The 18,794-nt window shown below is 52.4% G+C and overlaps 2 protein-coding genes across 9 annotated transcripts in view; one reads left to right on the forward strand and one right to left on the reverse strand.

Moving 5' to 3' along the window:
- ATXN2 (ataxin 2) overlaps positions 1 to 9,037 on the forward strand; it is an 88,024-nt gene extending 78,987 nt beyond the window's left edge. For 5 of the 7 annotated variants that reach the window (XM_054712806.1, XM_054712802.1, XM_054712807.1 and 2 more), the window contains 4 exons: positions 2,566 to 2,711; positions 3,251 to 3,478; positions 5,611 to 5,779; positions 6,560 to 6,656. In XM_054712806.1, the coding sequence (XP_054568781.1) occupies positions 2,566 to 2,711; positions 3,251 to 3,478; positions 5,611 to 5,779; positions 6,560 to 6,588 (572 nt within the window). In that variant the 3' untranslated portion in view covers positions 6,589 to 6,656. The other 2 variants (XR_008555311.1, XM_054712803.1) reach the window with 2 other exon arrangements.
- Positions 7,796 to 18,794, reverse strand: part of SH2B3 (SH2B adaptor protein 3) — a 37,891-nt gene continuing 26,892 nt past the window's right edge. The window contains exons 3-9 of one of the 2 annotated variants that reach the window (XR_008555312.1): positions 11,959 to 12,060; positions 11,788 to 11,879; positions 11,612 to 11,706; positions 11,295 to 11,509; positions 11,038 to 11,209; positions 10,570 to 10,926; positions 7,796 to 9,164 (exon numbers count right to left, since the gene is read on the reverse strand). Coding sequence is in view for 1 of the 2 variants with exons in the window: in XM_008142724.3 (XP_008140946.2) it covers positions 10,631 to 10,926; positions 11,038 to 11,209; positions 11,295 to 11,509; positions 11,612 to 11,706; positions 11,788 to 11,879; positions 11,959 to 12,060 (972 nt within the window). In the remaining variant the exon portion in view is untranslated. Of the gene's footprint in view, positions 9,165 to 10,240; positions 10,927 to 11,037; positions 11,210 to 11,294; positions 11,510 to 11,611; positions 11,707 to 11,787; positions 11,880 to 11,958; positions 12,061 to 18,794 lie in introns of those variants that run through there. The other variant, XM_008142724.3, reaches the window with a different exon arrangement.

Here is an 18,794-nt window from a genome sequence, read left to right on the forward strand (position 1 = left end):
TTAATTACTTTATAGGCTTTAAATAATTGGTAAACTATCACAGAGATGCCCTTTAAAAATGTATAGTAAAATATATTTTATCTTTAATTTTCTTGAAATAATTTCAAGATTTTTAACATTTTTTTAATTGATGAATAATAATTATCAGATTTTATGGGCATAGTCTCTTTGTGATGGTCATGCTAGAGTTTTGTGTTTTTATTTATTGTTGCTTTTTATTTTCTTAATACTTTGGTTATAAGATAATTAAAAGTAAAGTTTAAAACTTTTTAGTACAAAAGTTTATTGAACAAATAAAGTTTATAAAAATAGGAACTCTGGGGTTCTGTACTCTGAGACCTCATGAATAGAATTTGGGAGTAAGAGGTGGCTTTTCCCCAGACAGCCTTCGTATTGCTGCAGATGAAACATTTGAGAAGCTTGGAGGCAGGGACACGAGTGACTAGGATCGCTGTCCAGTAGGACGTCCCGTGGTGATGGCGCAGTGCTGTCTCACCAGCCGCTCGCTGCATGTGGCTGTGTAGTCATTTAAAAAGAAATTTGAGAGGCAGGTTGGAGGGTGTGGAGAAAAAGGGACAACTGTAATACTTTCAACAGTAAAGATAAATTAGAAATAAAATGACTACATTTGAAAAATAAGATTTTTACAAGAACGACGATTGGAAATTTATGTCAAATCTTTTAGTCCAGGTCAGTGCCTAGATAATTTGAGGGGATCTGAAAGTCAGCTTACTGAGTGTGCTGGTGAAGAATGGCCTTGTACTAAGCCCGTAAATTAGAAGAAAGACTACTTTCATAGACTTTTCGAACTGTGAAAGCAGCACATTATTTTTCCTAGATCCCAGAAAACAGTCACTGATGCTTCTTAAAGAAAACCACCCAGAGAAATATATTGTATATCAACTATACTTAAATTTAAAAAGATAAAAATCTGTTAAAAGAGGAACAAAATACACCCAGAGAATGTTACCACAGTTTTCCTTGTTAATATGTTTCACTGTATGGTAACGCTTATAAGTTAGGGACGTTTCCCAGTCTATAAACCAAAGAGTTTTCTTCGTTTAATGTACTCTGGGCATCCCCCCGCTGTGGTGTTGGCAGTGGATGCACAGGTGGTCCTAGCACTGGCTCTTTGCCTTGCCCTTCCCTCTTTTAAAAGATACATATGCAGTTGGAGAGAGGACCAGTTGGACTGGAATATTGGTGGCCCTTGGCCCTACAAGATCAAGCATTCCGGAATTGCTTTGTGTGTAATCCTCTGCTTAACATTGACAAGGGACTCACCCAGCGGCATTTATTCTGGTGACCCTCACAGCCTTGCCTGGTAGTAGGGTGCCTGATCCCAAAACAGTGCTTGTTTTAGCCCCCTAAGTGTCTGTGTATGTTTGGGCTTGGCTTCTCAGGGATCTTAGGAGGAATTTGAGAGAAGGCTGGGAGCCACAGGTTGCTAGAACGCTGTCCTCTGTTTATTGACACGTCATGATTTGTTTTTGTGTCAGTTTGCTGTTGATAGTCACAAAGCAATTAACCCATCTTACTGTGCTTTTGATTCTCAAATTGCTCTTTTAGAAAGATGTGAATAGATGCATCTATACCTAATCTCCCTGTTTTATACCAAGGTATGGTTCATGCTAAGATTCACAAAGAATTGGCTTTGAGTTCTTACCTTTAATGAAAATGTTTTTACTTAAATTGGCTTATCATGTTTCCTCTGACGTTACTCGCTAACTAGTAACATTCTTTCTAAAGACGGAGGTGCTTTGAAGAGACTCCATTTTCTACATAGTTTAGGACCTCAGGGGTCCTCAAACTTTTTAAACAGGGGGCCAGTTCACTGTCCCTCAGACCGTTGGAGGGCCGGACTATAGTTTTAAAAAAAACTGAACAAATTCCTATGCACACTGCACATATCTTATTTTGAAGTAAAAAAACAAAACGGCAAAAACACCCGCATGTGGCCCGCGGGCCGTAGTTTGAGGATGCCTGGTTTAGGTAGTTCTATACTAGATTTTTATAAAGCAAGGTGAGAGATTGCTGAACAGAGAGGGCCCAGGTGGCTTCTGTCAATAGCTGAGAAAAATTGTGGTCATTGGCCCTAAAGATAGAGCCTTGTCTTTGCTGCATTCCTTATCCAGCCCCATTCCCAGTCTGTGCCCACGGGACACTACGCCAGCTTCAGGGCAGTAGCATGGTGAGGTTAGCCAGATGGTGGCCTTGAGCTAAAGTGTGTGTGAGAGAGAGAGAGTGAGTGTGTGTGTGTGTGTGTGTGTGGTGGGGGGAGATATTTGAATTGTTTCTGCCTTTGTTAAGTTACCTTGTAATTGTTTTAAGAATAAATTTACACTATATAATGTGTACAGTTGTGTTATCATGAATAAAATGCTAATCTGATTGTTAAGCAATAACTTCACACTTAATTTTTCATGAAAATTGATGGTTTAAATGAAGTCAAATGTAGAGATTGGTAACAGCATAAGTTAGGCCTTGAGCATTTGGCGAGGCATAAGGAGCAGTTGGGATCTTCACCCGTGTCAATTGTACACACTCCTTTTTTTTCCACTTCAGTTTCCACTGGCTCCCTTGCTCAGCAGTATGCGCATCCTAATGCTACCCTGCACCCACATACTCCACATCCTCAGCCTTCAGCCACCCCCACTGGCCAGCAGCAAAGCCAACATGGTGGAAGTCACCCTGCACCCAGTCCCGTCCAGGTGAGGAGAGACCCAGAGGTCTCCATGGCGTTGCTTCCTCTTCTGTGCTGTTTGCTTCCGTGCCAGGCAGGGGGCTGGGACTCTGTGATCAGAACACCCAGCAGCCCAGCGCTGCCTCCTGCAGCCAGCATGCACTCTGCAGACTGTGCCCCTGGGGCTGGTTTTAAGTCACATTAAAAGACACAGTAAGAATAAACATCAATATTTAAAAATCTAAGGAATTTGCTTGGGACATGAGTTTTTCCTGTTTCTGGAATCACGTTGGTTAACAGGTGGTTAGGTATTTCTGACATCTGTCAGTTCCCTGGGCAGTGGTCTTGCTCTGCCACACTGAGACTGGGGCTTCTCCCCCAGAAAGGAAGTCTCTGAATGGGTCCCACTCTCTCTCAGCTCCCTGTGTCTCCTGTGCTGGCCATGCCCGCACCCGAGATGCGCCCAGGTGGAGCCCATTTTCATGCACAAGGCTCAGCTTTGTGTGTGGCCCTTACCTGCTTTTCATGAAAAAGGTGGTTTGCTTAATTCTTTCTGTCACTTTGCAGCACCATCAGCACCAAGCCACCCAGGCTCTCCACCTGGCGGGTCCACAGCAGCAATCAGCCATTTACCACGCGGGGCTCGCGCCAACCCCGCCGTCCATGACACCTGCTTCCAACACGCAGTCGCCACAGAACAGTTTCCCAGCAGCACAGCAGACGGTCTTCACAATCCACCCTTCTCACGTCCAGCCGGCGTACACCAACCCGCCCCACATGGCCCACGTACCTCAGGTAAATCAGCTGTAGCCAACCTTCTGTGAAGACCAAGTAGAATAGGAAGGTTATCAGATAAGCAGCCAAGAGCCGGATGCTCTCCACGCTAGGAAACCCTGTGTGATTTGCCTGTCTCCCTTCTCCCGCTCAAATACACGTGATCTGGCCCTAAATGGATGTTTGTGTGGTTTTGTAATGGGGTCAGTGAAGTTGCTGATTGGTCAGTCCTTTAACGTTTTCCAGCTGAGACCGAGACCATATAAATATCTTTGACTCTGGAATGCAACCCGGTCCTCCTTCCCTTCCTGTGTCTGCTTTCCGTGTTTAAATAGCTTCATTGAGATATATATGTATGTCTCCATACATATACTCTCTCTTTTTCTTTCTCTCTCTCACACACACAGTCTCTCACACACACGGTTACACACATGCACTGTCACACACACACACGATGAAGTGTGTGGCAGGGAGAAGGGACCTTCACAAATTCTTAACTCTGGCTACCCTGGGCCTGTCAGCTTGAATGTTGGCCACATGGATTCCAGAGAAATCGCTCCTGTTTCCTCGGGCTGTCCATACATTCGTCTTGACCATGTGTTGACCTGCTTGAGAGGCTTGCCCTTGTGCATTGGTGCAGTGTGACGAGAGGCTGAGAGCACCAGGTGTGTGCATTTTCCCTAAAGAGCAGCTCTGGAAGCTCTGTGGCGCTCACCTCCGTGTGAGCTTTAAGGTTGGCAGGTGTGGTTGCTGTCTCAGTGGTTGCTGTTTGCATCAGCTGCTGACAGAAGTCCGAGGGTCGTAAGGAGGAAGAGGACCACACCGAAGCTGGGCTCTGACACTGTCCTTGAGGCCTGCCCTGGAGCTGTGGAAGGCAAATTGGCTGTATGCGATGTCTCTTTTTGCTGCTTTCATAACAGCACTTAGGTGGGTCTGACTAGACTGCCTCACTGAGCTCCAGTTCATGTCCAAGTGCACCACTGAGCTCTGGTGTGTGGGGCTGGAGAGGACACTCGGTGGCACGCTCAGGTGGCCTTGTCATAGACCCACAGCTCTGGGAGTTGGCGCAGTGTGGCACTGCAGCGATGGTTTGCTCTGGATGTGGGGCGGGATTGCTGTGGTCAGTGTGGGCCAGCGTGGTTGGTTGGCTGGATCAGGAGCTTCATGAGAGCGGGGTCCTGTAGATGTGAGCAGAGGCTGGTGGCTAAGTAGGTATGTGAATATAGAGTGGGGTTCCTAAAACCTCACTTTGGTGTTTTTGTGCTGAAAGAGCAAAATGGATTAACACAGGGAAGCCAGATACGCATGGGCCCTTTGGAATATGTAAGATAATGAAAACAGCATTGCCTTCAGGCTTACCAGGGTCTGGAATTGCGCACGGTGTGGGCGGTAGGAAAGGGCTCTTCCTGGCCCTGCCAAAGCCTTCCCAACTTGACAGTGAGACCAGGTCGCACTCACTGTCACTCGGTACAGGGACACGGGGCTGGACGGACTGTTTCTTCCTCTCCCATCTCACTGGCGCCATTCCCTGCCACCTCCCCTTCCTCCTACTCCATCAGCGTCTCATTCAGCAGAGCAGATTCTCTCCTCACGGCCCTGGCTCCTTCCCCGCTGAGGGTGCTGGTGAGCAGGCAGGAAGCGGAAGGGCTGGGTGGGGGGCAAACAAGAGTAATCCATGGAACAGAATTTGACAAGTCTCCACTTATAAAGTAATAATCTGCTTTCCTACTTGAAAGGAACAGCCTCTGTAAAACTACTTCAGGCCCCTCATGGAAGCCAGATTCTCAAGCATGATTGCTTCTCGCCTGTTCCGTTGAACAGGTGGCCCTGGGGTCTGAGCTTGGTGTAGACCTTGCCCCATTCATAGAATCGAGTGATCAGAAATGAAGGCTAGGACTTACCAGAGTCCTGATTCTCCCTGTGCTCAGTGGGTGTCTGTCCCCTCAGCCTTGCAGGATCGCTCTGCTAAAGGGTGAAGCATGTCTGTAGGTCAATTGATGTCCCACTAGGGAGTGTCCCCAGAGAAAAGAAGGGGCCCTGAGGGCCCACTGTTGCCCTTTTCCTGAGAGCCCCAGCCCCTGAAAGGAACACAGTTAACATGTTGTTTAAGCTGGAGATGTTGCCTGTATGCGTAAAAGAGCTCTCTGTTTCAGGCTCATGTACAGTCAGGAATGGTTCCTTCTCATCCAACTGCCCATGCGCCAATGATGCTAATGACGACACAGCCACCCGGCGGTCCCCAGGCCGCCCTCGCTCAAAGTGCACTACAGCCCATTCCAGTCTCGACAACAGCGCATTTCCCCTATATGACGCACCCTTCAGGTGAGGCGTGTGTGTGCAGGGGCCGCCGGGCACCCCAAGCATTCTGCTCGCACAGGTCGAATGGCAGGCAGGGCCAGCGCTTCAAACCCTGCATTTGAGAACTAGCAAGACCCGTCAGTGTGCACAGTAGGGACTGTGACGATCAGTCAGTGTCAGGGCCTGAGGCTCCGGGCCGAGTCTGTGTGTGTTCTGATGGTCCAGGTTTGGCTTGAGAAGCAGCGGCAGCTGTGGAGCTGATGCTGCCTAGGACTCAGTTGGCCTTCCTTGTTATGACAGGCTGGGCAGGGCAGTGGTTTCCTTCCTGAGTCCCAAGTCTGCGTGGGGGTTACCACCATGACAGTTTGATCGTAGCTCTGGAGAATACTGCTGATGAGCAGTGCTGTGTGTGGATCGGCTCTGAGTGTAGCATTCGCTCCAGCCTGCACCCTGACAGGGAGAGGCCGTGATTGTGCTAACCCTGGAGACTGCCATGGCGTTCCTCTGAAAGCAGGACTGGTGCTGGGCTAATATTTGGGGAGGGGGTATGTTACAGCCTGTTTTTCTACCCCATGAGCAACAAGTCTTCTGGGAGTTTTATCTGAAGTGGTTTTACGTCTTACTGGTTTGTTCTACCCTCTTTCCCCTCTCCCCCCTTTGGTGCAGATGGGAGGGGGAAGTGAACTAAATTTTGAGTCCTGTTCAGCTAGCACAAGGATAGTTTACAGTCATGCGCTGCAGACACTAGGCTGATGTGCGGTGTTGCCAGTTTTCTGTTTAAATATTCACTTTTCTTTCTTACAGTACAAGCCCACCACCAACAGCAGTTGTAAGGCTGCCCTGGAGGAACCGAAAGGCCAAATTCCCTCCTCCCTTCTACTGCTTCTACCAACTGGAAGCACAGAAAACTAGAATTTCATTTATTTTGTTTTTTAAAAATATATGTTGATTTCTTGTAACATCCAATAGGAATGCTAACAGTTCACTTGCAGTGGAAGATATTTGGACTGAGTAGAGGCATTTAGGAACTTGTGGGCTGTTCCAATTCCATATGCTGTTTCCGAGTCCCGCAAGTACCCCAGCTCTGCTTGCTCAAACTGGAAGTTATTTATTTTTAATAACCCTTGAAAGTCATGTATACATCAGCTAGCAAAAGTAACAAGAGTGATTCTTGCTGCTATTACTGCTAAAAAAAAAAAAATCAAGACTTGGAACACCCTTTTACTAAACTTGACAAAGTTTCAGTAAGTTCTTACCGTCAAACTGACGGATTATTATTTATAAATCAAGTTTGATGAAGTGATCACTGTCTACAGTGGTTCAACTTTTAAGTTAAGGGAAAAACTTTTACTTTGTAGATAATATAAAATAAAAACTTAAAAAAAATTAAAAAATAAAAAAAGTTTTAAAAACTGATATCCAGTTAGTGTGTGTTTGTATAAGCTTCTAGTTAATACCAAGGCAGGAAGGCTGTGTTTTCTTAATATCCTGGAAGGTTAGTTGTCAAATGATTTTTCTTCTTCACCTTTAGTTCTGGTTCAAGGTCTCTCTAGAAAAAGACAAGACTGAGATATTCTCTTTGGTGGATAGAGGTCCGCTTCAGAAGGAGGAAGGCTGGCCAGAGTTGGGCAGCATTGATACTCCACATCCTCAGCCTGACGCTGATCCTGTAAGCTTCCTTTTCAATCCTCCTGCACCCAATGAGTGTCCTTAGCCAGAGGTCCTGATTCAGACATCTGCCTGTTTCACCAGTAGGGGGCATGAGATACTTTTTAAAAAGCTGTGAATAAAATACACCTGAAACTGATATATGTCAACTGTAATGGAAAAATAAGAATTCATTTTTTTTTTTAAAACTGATAATCTAGAGGGCAGAAGAGATGCAGTGATGTACAAAGCAGTTTACGGCTAGACTCATAAGCCTTGTTAATGTCCTCAATTTATGGGAGAACACAGGGAAAAGCAAGTGTTTGCACAGGGCAGCGATTTCAGAGACCATAGTCCCAATACACAGACCCTTTAAATATTGTTGGCAACAAATCAATATTCTGAAAACATTTTTTAATTCACATATAGCAATTTGTACATTATAGCAAAATTTGTGTTATTCAAGAATAAGTTACTTGTACAGTACATAAACAATATATAACAATTTGCCAAATACCTTCTGCCTGTAATGATATAAGATGAACCCATTTTCTGTGTGTTACAATGTGTGGCTTATTCCAGCCCAACACTGGGTGACAGATGTGTCCTTGTTAGAGGCAGTGGAAAATATACAAGTTCCTCTAACCTGTGGGAGATGTTAGAGCTCACATGACATTTGCAATAGGAGACAGCCCTGAATAAAAGAATGGAGGAATCTTAGGCAACCCTTAGGGAAGGGAAGAGTTCAAGGCCTTGATTTTATATATAAAAATAGTGTTTTGTGGTCTAAGATTTTAATGATTGCTATTCCTTTTTCCTACACGGTCCAGAAATGATCAGAGGCAGAAGATTTATACCAGATAAAGCCATATGGATTGCTGGTCTAAAATTCAAGGCAGGTTAGTTGACTTAATTCTTTGGTGCTGGTGACTGTTAGTTTGTAAAAGTTCGTTAAAGTCAGATTCAGGAGGTGACGGTGCTGAGCAGTCCCCTGGCTGTTGTCTGGTTGGAGAGAACTGCAGCGGTCGCGGTACTTACTGTCCCTTTGGCACTCACAGCCGGGCTTTCCGTGGAGGTGCTGGCTTGGCCTCTTGAGGCCAGCGGTGGTCACATCAGGACTGGAAGGAGGGTGGCATGTGCTGCCATGCTGTGAGCTAGCTACAGCCAGCAGGGTCACTGTGAGGGCATCAGCCCAGGGACCCACTGCTCCCTCTCCTCCAGCTCCACCTGCTCTAGCAGAAAGGAGGAGCCTGGCTTGGGTCACTCCTTCCCAGCTGTGGAGGGCTTTCTGTGGGGTGTGTTTGAGGTGTCCTGGTAACTCGGACATGTTTGGAAAGGAAATGTTTTCCTTGAACATTTATACTGGAGCAGCCTGGAGGTGGTGACTTGCAGCTCTCTTAGAATCTGAGCTGGTACTTGGCAGCCAGTGGGTCAGAGCTGAGCCACTAGTTTGCTGCCTCTTGGTACGTACTACCTGAGACGTCTATGCTGAGACTGCTTAGAAGTGGGTGCCCCTGGCTTGAAGAGGTCATAGCCCAGATGTGGAGGGAGGGGGTATGCGTGGTTCATTGTCTATTTTGCCCTTTTTCTGCACCAGTGACTCGTCAGCATGGACTTTGTGATGAGCTTTATCTTTTAAGAGACATTCAAAATAGTGTGTGCTCCTCTGGTTCACGCTTTGCTTAGCGAAACCTGCTTGGTGTGTAGAAAGTAAGTGTCCTTAGAAATGGACCGGAAATCGGGATCGGATCTGCTTTACAACCTGTGGAAACACCCAGGAGTGTTGGTTTTAAAAGTAAAAGTGAAGAGGTGGTTAGTTGATGCCCTGCCCCCCCACCCCCTCAAGTCCCAGAAAATTCTATAAGCACTATAAGCAAAAGTCTCACCTCTGACCTCTTAGAATACTGAGAGTGGCTGGAGGGAGCAGACAAAACCCTGACCCTGGCCAGATAAGGCAGGCAGGCGTTTAAGTTCAGGCCAAGGTTTGGTTTAGCCTCTAACTGATGTATATCATACATGTTAAAGCTGAGCTGGTCCCAGGAGCAGCTGACCTCACACTGTCACTGCCCCCTCGTCACTGAGCCTTCTCTGGGAGGAGCCAGCCCCCAGGTGAGTGGTGTCACGTGTGAAGAGGTGGAGATCTGAGCCCATGTGTGCATGCGCACGCCTCAGAGGCAGCGGGACCCGCTGGCACAGCACACTGGCTGGGCTAAGAGGAGCTCCTTGTCAGCTGTGGCACCAGATTGAGCCTAAAACCTTGTGGGGTCATTGAATGAGCCATTGGATGCTGGGGGCTGAGCCCACCGGGAAGGAGAACTTGCCATAGCACTGCCAGGAGCAGAGTCCAGTTGTTTATTCCTAAGGCACCAGGTAGAACTGGAATTTGCCACCCTCCTAGTTCAGTAACTGCCTGGATTTCTCTGAAATGGCCACATGCTTCACTTCTCTCATGTAGGAAGGAAGGACAGTGGCTACTCGGCAGCAGGCGACTGTCCTGAGGCTGCCATAGACCAGGAAGCAGGTGCTGGCTCGGCCCTAGTTAGGAGGGTTGCATAGCTGTCTGACTACAAACATCGGATGGGTATTAGTTCAAACAGTGCAATGAAATAAGCATTGGTTCAGTTTTGAAACCTGAATCCTTTGAAAAATTTATCTGAGGTAAAATGTTTAAAATCATTTTTGACCTTTAGCCTGTCCTTCTGTCAGAGCTTTGTTGTAAGGCTGGGTCGAAGCGGATAGGGTGGGTGCCGCAGAGCTGCACGTGGAGGAAGCTATGCGGGAAAACCATAAGGGAATCCAGGGCTTGTTAGTGTTTTGGGCTTCCTGATGGACCCCCCTCCTTCCCACCCGCCCCGTTCCCCAAGTAGAAAGTCTGTCATCAGCTGTGACAGTGTCAGTAAGAAAAGGTTTCCACTGCCAGCCTGGCCCTTACCCTCCCCCCCTCCTCTGAGAGTGCCAGTGCTGGGCCCCCTGGGCCTGGGGCCGGGCAGGAGTTAGGGCATCTGCGGACAAGAACTACATCTGTAAACAACAAGGAGAAAGCCAGGTGGGAACTTACAGGAGGCCCTTTAACAGGCCTAATAGAAGGGTCACATCCAAACTGGAAGGAGCAGTTAACAGTGTCCCTTCACTCTCTCTCTGAAAGGAAGGAAAGAAAGTACATTCACCAGTTCCTGTCTGCGTGCTGTGCTCCTTCAGGGCCCCTGTGGCCTGGGAGTCCACTGCCCGTCAGAGAGGCGTGTACTGATTGTCTATGGCCCGCAGGTGGCTCCGGGAGGAGGAGTCCATCTCGTAGTCTGAGTCCCGGGCACGGTTGGCAGGCTCCGACTCCAGGTGTCGCAGGCTGTTGGCCAGTTCCTCGGGCGAAGGCACCAGGTGGAAGATCTGCTCTTGCGGGGTGGAGCGGCCTGGGAGACCCTCCGGGCCCAGCCCCCGTGGACAGCCGGAGGAGCTAAGGTGGGGAAGGCCCAGCTCGGAATCCCAGCGAGAGAGGGAGAAGGGAAACAGGACAGCGTTGGAGGAACCTGGGGGACAAGTGACAGAGAGGCCGTGTCGGAAGGTTTGTGGCAGCCCGCGTCCCCCTCGGTGGGGTTCCCTGGGCCTCCACCCCTTTATCCGGGGCTCCGGGTTCACACCTGGCGGCTGGGAGACGACCACCACGTAGCTGGACAGCCGGACGTCGCAGGCCGCTCCACACTCGAGGGGGATGGGCGAGCGCTGGAAGTGGTGGAGCATGTCCATGACCGAGGGGAAGTGAAGGTGCTGCACACGGCACTGGCCCCGCTCCGTCAGCGACAGACGCAGGTGCTGCACGGGGAGGAAGGGGAGGCTCAGGCAGTGGCCCCTGCGGGCCTTGAACTTGGGGGAGCAGCCCCACCTGCCTTGGCCATACCTTGGCTATGCCTTGGAAGTTGAACGTGAGCACGTACTCCCCACGCCGGGTCTCGCTCTGCCGTACCAGGAACACGCCGTGAGCGTCAGGGCCCTGCAGCTGAACCAGCTGAGCCGCCTTCACTCGGGAGATAGGGCCGTGGAACCAGGGGTAGCAGGACAGGAAGTGATCTGTCTTCTGGCAGGCTGGGTCCAGCAACCCCCCAGGAGAAGCACCTGGTTGAGAAGATGTGTAATGGTGACTCCCTGGGGCACCTCACGACCTCGGCTGAGGCTGCGTTCTGAGGCACGCAGAGCACAAGGGCCCAGACCCCTCACCTTGGTTCAGGGAATCTGTGCTTCCCCTGGGAGAGCTGGCCGTGCCGGGCTCCGGAGCGGAGGGAACGTGCAGCTCCGGGTCTGTGCTCTCCAGCCTGCGGAGAAGGGGCAGAGGCTCAGGGTCTGGGAAGAGCAGCGTTGGTGTCAAAGCTGAGATGGGGAGTCGGGCACCTCACCCTTGGCCTGTGTACTTCCGGAGCTCAGCCATCCACGAATTCAGCTGCTGCTCGTCTCCCACCTCAAAGATGATGTCTGTCCGGTCCTTCACCTGCGGGAGGAAGGGGCAGCTGTGTGGGGCCTTGAGCCGTGTGCGCGTGTTCCCCGCCGTGGGAAGCTCCGTCACTCACCTTCAGCACGAAGGTGTAGAGGTTGTCGGGCATCTCGAGGCGTGTGCATCGCCGGACCTCCTGGAGGCTGGAGCAGGCTGCTTGTAGCTTGGGCTTGGAACTCTAGGAGACCCAGGGGTTACTCAGGCTTGTCCCTGATGGCCCTTGCCCACCCAGGCCTCCGTTTTTCTGCTGAGCAGGCACCCTACGTCTGGAGGAAGTTAGCATTCTGGCTTGCAGGGACCCACAGAGGAGCCTCTGAAGCACTGTCCCCACATCCTGAGATCCCCAGAAACCTGTGTGGGCTGAGAGCCCACCCCCTCACCTGAACGTGCACCATTCCAGCACAGCACATGCCTGCCTGCTGCCATCTGCTTCTCCCCACTGGGGAGCAAAGAGCTTATGCAGCCAAAACCCTGAACAGCCCAGAGAGGGGGCATCAGTGTCCAACCCCAGCCACCTTCCTCCTGGTGCTGCCTGGCTGCTAGGGCCCCAGGTCATTGTGATGCCTTTAGCCCCCCTCAACCCCCCCTTCCATCAGCTCCCCACGAGCATGGGTCTCCTGGGCTAGCAGCCACCCTGGGAAGAGGATGCTAGCACCCCATAGTCCAGAAGAAGCGCAAATTTTGGAGGTGAAGCCCTTTGCCCGAGGAAGGAAAGATCCGGCTTTGAATGCTAGAACCTCGAATTTCCCAAACCTCACTAATCTGTCCTGCCTGCAAGTCTCAGGACAAGGTGGGGTGGGTTTGGCAGAGTAGCTTAGCCACAGGCTTTTGGGGCTTCTGCCAATGTGCATGAAGGGGCAAAGCCTGGCACAGCTGGTCCCAGTTACAGCCAGCTGAAACCCTCACAAAACAGTGGGCCCAGGGGTCTCCGTGACACCCACAGTGCACACAGTTCAGAGAAGGTAGGAAACGGTCCCCAAGCCCTTTGCCAGCAAGAGCCCTTTCTTCCAGGACCTGAGTGAGCCTGGCTGGAGCAGGAGGCTCTGGGGCACCCTACACTGCCCCCCATCGCCTCCATTTCCTCTTGTGATAAGCTTGAGGGTCATGAGATGCCACTGACCGCTTCCAGCGGAGACCAAAGGAGACAAGATGGTGGACAGCCCGAGAGGAGTTGGGGACTTGGGCAGAGGAAGCGCCCGGGCCAGGAAGAAGGCCAGGTGCACCTGGGGAATGGCACAGCCCCTAACCCTGCACGGGGCGGGGCGGGGGTGGAAACAAGAGGTGGGTTTTGGGGGATCCCACCTCTCCCTCTGCCCAGAGGCTGTCTTTTTTCCAGAGCTGATCCCCAAAGCCCTACGCTTCACCGTGCTGTAGGCACGCAGGACCGGGGCCCCTCTGACAAGGCTGGGACCCAGGCCGCTGCCTGCCTCAGTCCCCTCCCACACAGGGAGGCGAGCGGGCAGGCTGGCCAGACAGAGGCTCTTCCCAGTCCAGGCCCCTCCCAGCAGGTCTCCTTGGAGGTCCCAGTCCTGCCCTGGCTGCTGGACACAGCATCTGGGGGCACTCACTTTGTCTCACTAACATCACAAGTTGAGGGAAGCAGAGCGTGGAGGGGTTGCACAGCTAGTAAACCCCAGCCCCAGTGTTTTCACCTTTCCAGTTTCTCTTCCCCATCCTTTCCTTGTACCCCAATTTCTTAGCCTGGGAGTCAGGTGTGGGGCCTGTGCACCCCTGGCAGCGTTCACAGCCTGCCAGTCTCGGAGCCTGTTTCCTGTCTACAGAAGGGTAAGGGACGGAGGGCTAGTTCCTTCCTTCTCCTGCTTCTGCAGTTGGTCCTGCCTACCCCCACCCCTCCGCTGGCTCCAGCCTCAGGTCCCTGAGAGGAAGTAGGCCAGGCCAAGAGGGGAACAGGCCTGGCCTCCCTTTCACTTCCACCCCAGGCCTGGCCCCGGTCCCAGCCCAGGGAGGGTAGGGATTAAGCAGCAAAGCCACTGGTTTCACTCTGAGTGTGGGGCCTCCGTGCCAGCTCCGCCCCGCAGCTGAGCAACTGCTGACCTGGCGGCGGTGGTGGGAAGAGGATCCCCCTCGCACCTGAGGGCCCTGGCCCTCGCCTTCCTGAGGCTGAGCATGACGGCTTCTTCCCGTCACCCCTGCAACCTGGCTAAGAACTGGGATCTGAAGCAGGGGGCTAACTGCATGCTGCCTGAGCGTGGGGCGACGCCAGAGCCTCTGCCCAGATGGAAGGCGTGAGAGCATGAGGACAGGACAACCCCACCCGGGACTGGTCTAGACAGGACTCGGGAGCGCCAGGTGCCTTTCTGGTTGAGCGCTGTGAGGGCACAGAACTGTGATGGTGAGAAGCGAACCCAAACAGCACCACAGGGACATCAGGGGGCTTCAGGTCCCCTGCTCTCATGCCCTCTAGTCCACCTGTCTTGCTAGTAAGCTGGGCCAGCAAGCGGCTGCTCTCTGGACCCACCTGAGTCGCAGCCGTGCTTAGGTGACCAAAACGGCAAAGACACGCCAGGTATTTGTGCTACAAGCAGTCGCCTCACCCCCCACCTCCTGCAGCGTCCACTCCTGGGAGCCCGTCTTCTCAGTTCCCAGGATCCAAAAAGCTGGCTGCTTTCTTATGGCCATTGTGACGCCAGTGGGAATAGCCCATTGTTTTTGTGCTCTGGCTGCTAGGAAGACCTAGGAAGACGCAAACCAGCTCTGCCACGACCCTGCACTTCACAGCTAACCTTACCTGGGCTTTACAATCCCTCTAGGCTTTAAGGTTCAGTCCTGACCCTCTGCTTGTAGACCCTGCACAAAGGGCTCAGCCCTCCTGCCTGTGTGCTTTCGTCTTTAACAGCCCCTCTCTTCGCAGGGTTAGTGTGGTGGCCGGCTGGGGCCTGAGGCCAGCCAGCTGGGTCCACTGCAGCGGCAGAGGACTAGGGTTCAGACCACCCTCAGCATGCAGCTCCTTTCCATCCTGCAGTGAAATTCACAGCTACTACTACCTCCATGCCTAAGACAGTCTACATTAAAATAAACGTATTTCACTGTGACTGTGCTTGAGTTTGTTTTGAAAAGGTCAAGAACATGGAGGAGCCGGAGGGCAGGGTGAGCTTTGGAAGGACAATTGGTTTAGTGGCCATTAAAACTGGGCAGAAACTTCCATGTACTTCTACCTAAGACGGCGCAGGTTCTGGCTCTGGGTTTGTCTGGTACGTCTGGAGGGTGGCAGGGACCGCTGTGCCTCCACCCCAGGGGCCCTGCCTGGAATGGAGGAAAGCGAGGGTGAAGCAGACCTTCCTCCTGCTTGCCTTGCTGTCCCTCACCTGCACCCGCCGCTGCTCCCCGAGTGCTGAGGCGACAGCCCTTCCAGCTTTCCAGGGACTGGGATGTGCCCTACTCTGCCTTGTCCTCACAACCACCTTGAGACCCTGGCAGAGAGACAAGTCCTCACTGAGCTCCAGGTGCTGGTGCCCCAGCAGGAACAAGATCCCCCCGTCTGGGACTCCCAGAGCTTCCATTCCAGGAAGCCGGACACCCACAAGGAAGGAGACAGGCAGGTGGGAGGCAGTGAAGACCAACAAGGCGGCATCAAGAGCGGGGCTGAGTCTACCAGGCACTGGGATGGCTTTGGCAAAGGGCCTGAGGGGGGAAGCACGTGGGCCCAGAAGTCCCTATGGGTTTGGGTTATTCTAAGGCGGAGCGGGGAAGGGGAGCTCATGCTGAACCCCTAGACAGGAGCAGGCCTGTGCCTGGCCCAAACCCAGCCCTGACTGCCGCCTCTGCCCAAAACAGCAGCAAAGGGCCTGGCACAGAGGGTCCATGATATGGGCAGGCTTGGACCCTCACAATGGCCTTGTCCCATCCACTGTGACCTTTAACCTTGAGTGAAATCCTAGAGGAGAGACCAGCCACCGTCTGGAATCCCCCAGGCCACACCAGCCCCTGGCAGTCTCTCTCTCCAAGGGCTTTGGGCCCTCCCTCCTCTCCTTCAAATAGCAGTGGTGGGACAGGAAGCTGGAAATCGAGGAGCCCTTGAGCGGCCCTAGCTCCACCATTTACTAACTGCAGCCTCAGTTTACATGGCGACCATAGGCGGAGCCTGCTCACCTGCCAGGAGTAGGGGAGGAAGGTAGGTCTTGGATGGGGGATTGAAAACTTACAGACACGGCAAATTCCAGATCCCAGTCATAGAAAGCTCGGTCCCGCCAGCCCAGCACCCAGAATGGATGCTGCCTGGATGGATGAGCAAACATGCAACATCATTATGGGAAACGCTTACTCAGGTCTTGTTGGTATCAAAACAGCCTTTTAAAAATACCACACGAGCCCTAACCGGCTCAGTGGATAGAGCGTCGGCCTGCGGACTGAAAGGTCCCAGGTTCGATTCCGGTCGAGGGCATGTACCTTGGTTGTGGGCACATCCCCAGTAGGAGGTGTGCAGGAGGCAGCTGATCGATGTTTCTCTCTCATCGATGTTTCTAACTCTATTCCCCTCTCCCTTCCTCTCTGTAAAAAAACAAAACAAAAAAATAAAAATATATTTTTTGAAAAATAAATAAAAATAAAAATACCACACTAGAGAGAAAATACCCTGCCTTGTCCCACAAAGGATTTCAGTCGGGTTACAGGGACACGGGGGGAATCCCACTTGCCACAAGTTTGTCTCAGTTTCCTGGCATCTGATGCAAAGAGGGATTTCCAAGAGCGGGCAGCCTCTTGTACACAGCATTCAAGGCTCTGAGAAGAACTGGAGCAGAGAAACCATGTGTTCCCCAGACTTGGGCCACCCCGTGTCCTGCTCAGAAACCTTGGAGCCTGCACAACTGCTGCCCAGCCATCTCCCCATCCTAGGGTTTGGGAATTAGTTCTGGCCTTGAGTCGCAACTCGGCCTCATCCTCCATGGACAAGCAGCTCACCTCTCCCAGCCCAAGTCCCCACTTGCGTAAAGAGGGGTAACAGTGCCACCACCCCTCCCATGAGCGCAGCAACAGAGCCTGTACGAAGGCGCTCACAGTGGGTAAGGAAAGGTCCCGGGAGCGGCACCAGGTGGGGATGAGCCTTAGGAACCCAGTCTTAGAAGCTGTGGTCAGCTCCAGAGCCAAAGCCACCCCCCCACCCCGCCCCAGGTCACTGTCCACTGCCCCTGCCTTGCAGGGGCCTATCGACGCTCTGGAGTGAGAAGGTGGAGGGAAAGGCATTGGAGACCAAGGGAACACCAAGAACTAATGCCCCGAGGTCGAAAAGTACAGCCGAATCCACAAGATGGCAAGGGGTCTGCTGTGGCTAGACATGACGCTGACAGCCTCACACCACCTTTTAGTGAGCGCCTACTGTGTGCCTGGGCTGTCTACCAGTGGCTTCTGCACTGTTGAATCCAGGCCAGCACTATTCAAAAATGTTCGCAGAAAAGAGCATATCGAGGGATAGAGGTGCTGGACCAAAGAAGGAGGAAGGTCCTTGTTCCAGAGCAAGACAATTCTTGATGTTAAGTCTGGGGACACTAGGTGAGAACCTTCACCACCTGCTCTGGGCCATCTGTCTGCCCGAAGATCAGTGGGGGCTCCCATGACCTCCCAGCAGCCCTTGAGGCGGGTGTTTCATCCCCACTTCACAAGTTCGAGACAAGGCTGAGGAAACCTCAGTGGAGAGAGCATCACAACCAGCTGGCCTGGAGCCTCTGCAACCGAGCCCGTTCCCACCGAAACCCACAGGCACCAGGGAGCCCAGGAGACCTGAAGGAGGGAGAGCACAGAGAAGGCCGGATGGTGGTGCTCACAGGACCTCCCCCCAATAGGGTGAGGAGTCAGAAAACGGTATCCTGAACCCCCTGAGGTGGGCAGCATCAAAACAGCTGCACCCCTGGAAAGCTACTCCCAGAAATATCCAGATCCAGTTGCTTCCTACCCCATCCCCCTTCCCCCTCTGCTCAAAACTCACTTGTGGGCCCCACTGAGCTAAGAGGAAGCCCAAGTCCTCGCCGTGGCCCACAGACCCTGCACAGTCTGGTCCTTATCAGCACCTTGACCTCAACTACTCCCTCTCATTCTGCTCTAGCCACACGGGCCTCCACTGTTCAATGTACCAAGCACACACCACCCCAGGGCCTTTGCACCTGCTGCTCCGCTGACGGGCAAGGCAGCGCCGCCACATCTGCACAAATCTGGCTCTTCTCAGATGCAGGTCTTCGCTGAAGTGTCACCTCAGGAAGGCCGTCACTGACCACAGTGTCTGAATAACAGTCACCAGCCCATAACCCTGTAGTTCCTTCACTGCATTTATCGACCTGTGAAACAGGCTCCATGGGGACTTCGTCTTGTTCGTGTGGCATCCCCAGCTCTGAGCACAGTACCTGCTGGTCTGTACGTGCTCAGTTTTACCCCACGACAAATACTCATCACAGGCCTTTTGGTGCCAAGTGTCATGGGTGCTGGGGATCAGTGGGGCACAGTATGGCCCCCCTGCAGACACCTCACCCAGTGAGGGCTAAGGAGGAGTGATAGGGACACTTCAGGGAGGGTGGATCAGGGCAAGGATGGGGACATGGCTGGGCCCCCCAGGGCTCCGGCTGGCCGGGGGAGAAGGACAGCCCACACCAGCATGGTTACCCATGTTACAGATGGAGCAATGGAGGCCCTGAGAGACAGAATCATTTGTCCTGGCCACAGAGGACCAGAGGATGGGGCTGAGGAGAGCCGGGGCTCAGACCCTCGTCTGCCCAGGCCCGAGCCTGTGCTCTCCCAGGCCAGGTCTTGGCGGAGAAAACCTCCCTCCTCCAGGGAGCCTTCTCGGGTGCATCGTGGTGAGTGTGATCCTGTGCCTCTCCCTCTGCTCGCGCTTATCAGGCCCGGCCATAATTTCCTGAGGAGGCCGCTGCCCGCCCCCGCCCCCTGCCCCGTCTGACTGGGAGT

Source organism: Eptesicus fuscus, chromosome 23 (assembly GCF_027574615.1).
Source record: "Eptesicus fuscus isolate TK198812 chromosome 23, DD_ASM_mEF_20220401, whole genome shotgun sequence".
Classification (NCBI taxonomy): domain Eukaryota; kingdom Metazoa; phylum Chordata; class Mammalia; order Chiroptera; family Vespertilionidae; genus Eptesicus; species Eptesicus fuscus.